At 56.5% G+C, this 4,246-nt stretch overlaps 1 protein-coding gene across 1 annotated transcript; it reads left to right on the top strand.

Annotated features, from left to right (window-relative positions):
- Positions 1 to 700: 700 nt before the first annotated feature.
- Positions 701 to 2,485, top strand: CGGC5_v002178 (ATP-dependent RNA helicase MSS116; the record flags this gene model as incomplete). The annotated part of the gene is made up of 1 exon (XM_032035140.1): positions 701 to 2,485. The coding sequence occupies one exon, from the start codon at positions 701 to 703 to the stop codon at positions 2,483 to 2,485; it is 1,785 nt and encodes a 594-aa protein (XP_031885773.1).
- Between the last annotated feature and the right edge of the window lie 1,761 nt (positions 2,486 to 4,246).

The following is a 4,246-nucleotide window of genomic DNA, read 5'->3' as shown; positions in this document are numbered from 1 at the left end:
GGTGCCCTCGGACTAAGATCTCGGGCCGCAGCGTCTTCCCTAGATGGCTAAGATAGGGGAAAAGTTGAATCCGGAATAGAACATGATCATGTATGTATATTGCAAGTTGAAGACGGTCTTAAATATCACTAGCTTGTCATCATTGTCGTTCGTCCAGTGTTGCCAGCACAAACACTGAAGTGTCGGGGTGGGGATGAAAGCGTCAGCGCCCCACTACAGAAGGCTTGTCGTTTGGGTGCATGATTTGACAGACGTCTGTCATGATTCAACTTGGTGTGCGTCTCTGGCAGCAGTGAGATGAGATGACAGTCTCAGTCACATCGAGGGATGAAGAAAAGCTGAGATGGGATTGGAATGATGTACGGCCCTGAGTACACTGTAATGTAACGGACGCATGGAAGAAGTGCACCTGAAACGATGCTGCCGAAAGAAACTCGCGGGGCAGTAACGTCCCAGTATCCACTGCGGCGGGCAGGTGGGGCAGGCGGTGAAGGATGAACCCCTAAAACCTTCCTTATCGGCACCTCCCGGCGCAGCTTATCGCTCGACGCTAAACCCAGACCAGACCAGTTTCGTCAACTTCCCTGTCGTCACTGGGAAATTTTCCCCCTTCACATCAACAACAATCACGGTCTAGATTCCCTCGCCGTGAGAAAACAACACCTCACGAATCCAATCTTCCAGACAAACATACATCAAGATGGAGCGCGGAAGAGGCAACAACAACCGTCGTCACCCCAGACGCGACAATCGCCGCGGAGGCGGAGGCGGAGGCGGCAACAATGACAACCCCGGATCTGGTGGCCGTCGCCAGCACCAGCAGCACCAGCAGCACCAGGACCAGGAGCAGCGCGAGCAGAGACCTCAGCCAGGCCCGGCTTCAATCATTCCCCAGACGGCTACACCACCCCTCACCGAGGCCGTTCCCAAGGACACACCGAGATTCGCCGATATGGTCGGCGTCCACCAGTCCCTCGTCCAGGCCATCACCGAGGACCTCAAGTTCGACCACATGATGCCCGTCCAGGCCGCCACGCTCGATGAGCTCCTCCCTCCCAAGCGCAGCGACTGCCTGGTCCAGGCCAAGACAGGTACCGGAAAGACCATCGCCTTCCTGCTCCCCGCCATCCAGACCCTTCTCACCCAGAACCGCGGCCGCGGGGGTGGCATTTCCCTGCTGGTCATCTCACCGACTCGCGAGCTTGCCATGCAGATCGCCAAGGAAGCCGAGGGCCTCCTGCAGCGTCTTCGCCAGTACCGCGTCTGCATCGCCATTGGCGGTACGAACAAGGACCGTGAAGAGAAGCAGATCCTCCAGGGCTGCGACATTCTCATCGCCACGCCAGGCCGCCTGATCGACCACATGGCCAATGAGTACATCCAGGACTCCTTCCGCAACCTCGACACCTTGGTTCTCGATGAGGCAGACCGTCTTCTCGACATGGGCTTCATGCCTGCCTTGAAGGACATTGTCCGCGCCCTGCCTGATAAGTCCAAGACGAACCGCCAGGGCATGCTCTTCTCCGCCACCATCGCCTCCCACGTCCAGCAAGTAGCAGGCCTCGTCCTCTCCCCTGGCTACAAGTTCATCTCCACCATCCCTGCTGGTGAGGCCAACACCCACGAGCGTGTTCCTCAGCATCTCATCAAGGTCCCCACCTTCGCCTCTGTTGCGCCCGCTATGGTCGGCGCCATTCGCGAGGAGGCTGCCTTCGTCGGCCCCGACAGCTTCAAGGCGATTGTCTTCGCACCGACTGCCGCCCTGGCAGATTTCTACGGAGACATCCTTGCCAACATGCCGGGCATGCCGCAGGCCTCGGTTCTGCACTCCCGCATCTCGCAAGGCAAGCGCACCAAGATCACCAACGACTACCGCGACGCCAAGACGGGCGTCCTCGTCGCCACCGATGTCATTGCCCGCGGCATGGATTTCCCCGGCGTCACCTCCGTTTTCCAGGTCGGCATCCCCGCAGACAAGGAGTCCTACATCCACCGCTTGGGCCGTACAGCTCGCGCCGGTGCCGAGGGTCGCGGAATCTTCATCGTCACCGACCTCGAGGACTTCTTCCCCCGCTGGCAGCTTAAGGAGATCAACTTTGAGCAGCGCGCTGCCGACCTCTCCTCGGCAGAGCAGGTGTACAACATCGCGGAGCAACGCATTGACGAGGCGCAGAAGGCTAAGATCTACCAAGCCTGGCTCGGCTACTACAAGAATTGGATGAAGCAGCTCAAGTGGGAGAAGGAGGACCTCGTCTCAGAGGGCAACGTCTTCGCCCGCGATGCCCTTCGATGCCCCGAGACGCCGTCCATTGGCAAGAGCACCGTCGGTAAGATGGGTCTGCGCGGCACCAGAGGCCTGGTCGTTGTGCCTGATGCCCCCAAGGGTCGTCACGGACGCGGGGGTGGTGGTGGCGGTGGCGGCGAGGGCCGCAGCGCCGGTTCCGGTGGTCGCGGCAACCGTGGAAGACGCGGCGGCAGAGATTAAGGCGTTTCTCACGATCACGATATGTGTTTAGGGCGATGAGTCGGCAGTTTGCTTTCGTTCCCCATCTTTGAGCTGTTGCTACATCTTGATACCCCCTCATACATCTTCGTACGACGGGATGGGACATCCACCTGGTATACATAGGCTGGCGTTGGGCATAGACTTGACTTTTTAGGTACGAATTGGGCGGGATATCAAAATATAGAAGGATCATTCGAAGGCCTCGCAAACATCAAGCAAAGTTCTACGTGAATTATCATGTACTGTCCATGTCTACTGAGGTCGTTTCAGCCGGTAAATCTGTGTACCGACTTCGACCCCATGCGCCGTCGTCTTTCCCTCCCGGACGACCTCAAACCCACACTTTCGCAGAACATTCTCACTGCCTACATTCCCATCATGAACATGCGCCTCCAGGAAATCTCCCCCTTCATTCTTCTCCACTCCGTGCGCCCCAGAATCTGCCTCAGTCTTCAGCCCGCCCGGAAACCTCTCCCAATACTCCTCCAAAAACGCCCTCAAAGCTTCCGTGGCGTATCCCATCCCCCACGACTCACGCGCAAAAATGTAGAATATCTGTGGGGGCGAAGTGATCCCCACGAACCCAATGACCTGCCCTCCCCCCTCTTCATCCTCTTCACGAGCGATAGAAGTCGAAGAGTGAAAGATAGAGGGTGCGGGTAAAGGTAGAACCACCGCAAACGAAAACATGCCCGGCTTCATCATCATCCTAATCCTCTCCACACTCCACACTCCGGGACTCCTCCGCCACGAGCTCCGTTTCGACGCCGGGCCTTTGCTCCCGTTAGCTGAATCACTTCCGAAGGATGTATCCGCTCCTCTGGGTCCTGCATTAAAGAGAGAAAGGGGGAGAAGAGGAAGGCGTGCGTGCGTACTTACATGTACCGCATCACCGCCGCATCAACCCTCATCCCATGCACAGCCGCCAGATCCCCCGCCCTCACGGCCCGAAGACATAGACGCGGGGTTCTGTGGATGGTGTGATGCTGGGGCGGGATAGACAATAAATCTGCCATCTCATGCAGTCGTTGGTTCTGTTCCTCAAGACGCTTTTTGGTGCTGCTCAAAGTTTGACAGAGGCAAGTACACTTAATGTCGCGAATTAAATGGACAAATATCCTCACTCAAATTTATCTTGTCCATAAAGGCAGGCTTCCCGTTTTGAAAAGGCAGTCAGCCATCGAGTCACCCGTCTTATCAATCGTGGAGTGCTGGGAGTCACCACGTAAGCTGCATCAGACTCCAACATATCGATCCTGCAACGAACGTGCCGCACACCCGGCGCACCGTCGGCCGAGACGGCGATCCACTTCGGAGATATGGGGCCGCCGTACCATGAGTTAAGAAGTTCCCCAGCATCAGCAGAACGACATTAGCAGTGACACCAAGGTTGATCTTTGACGCGTCCACGTTTATTCATCACCCTTATGATACATGTATACACTTAACAAAACATGTCGCTTAGATCTACTTCAACCAAATGAGGTCTCACTGGACCGATAGTTTGGCGAATAAGAGTACACGTAGATGCCCCCGCCCAGAAATGCTTGCATAGCCGCCGGAAGATTCCTCCCTAGATTGTTTTTTATGACATCGCCATTGACATCGCCCGACCGACCAACCGACTGCTCCCCATATTTTGCTAGACCAGATGTGTGTGAAGAGAGAGGTATTGTATAAAGAAACGAACCGGCCCGAACCGCCTGCTGAAATCCGCTGGCAAAACGTTTTTGATGACCC

This window comes from Colletotrichum fructicola, assembly GCF_000319635.2.
Source record: "Colletotrichum fructicola Nara gc5 chromosome Unknown KSG_Nara_v1_contig01, whole genome shotgun sequence".
NCBI lineage: Eukaryota > Fungi > Ascomycota > Sordariomycetes > Glomerellales > Glomerellaceae > Colletotrichum > Colletotrichum fructicola.
This window is presented reverse-complemented; position numbering and strand designations above follow the sequence as displayed.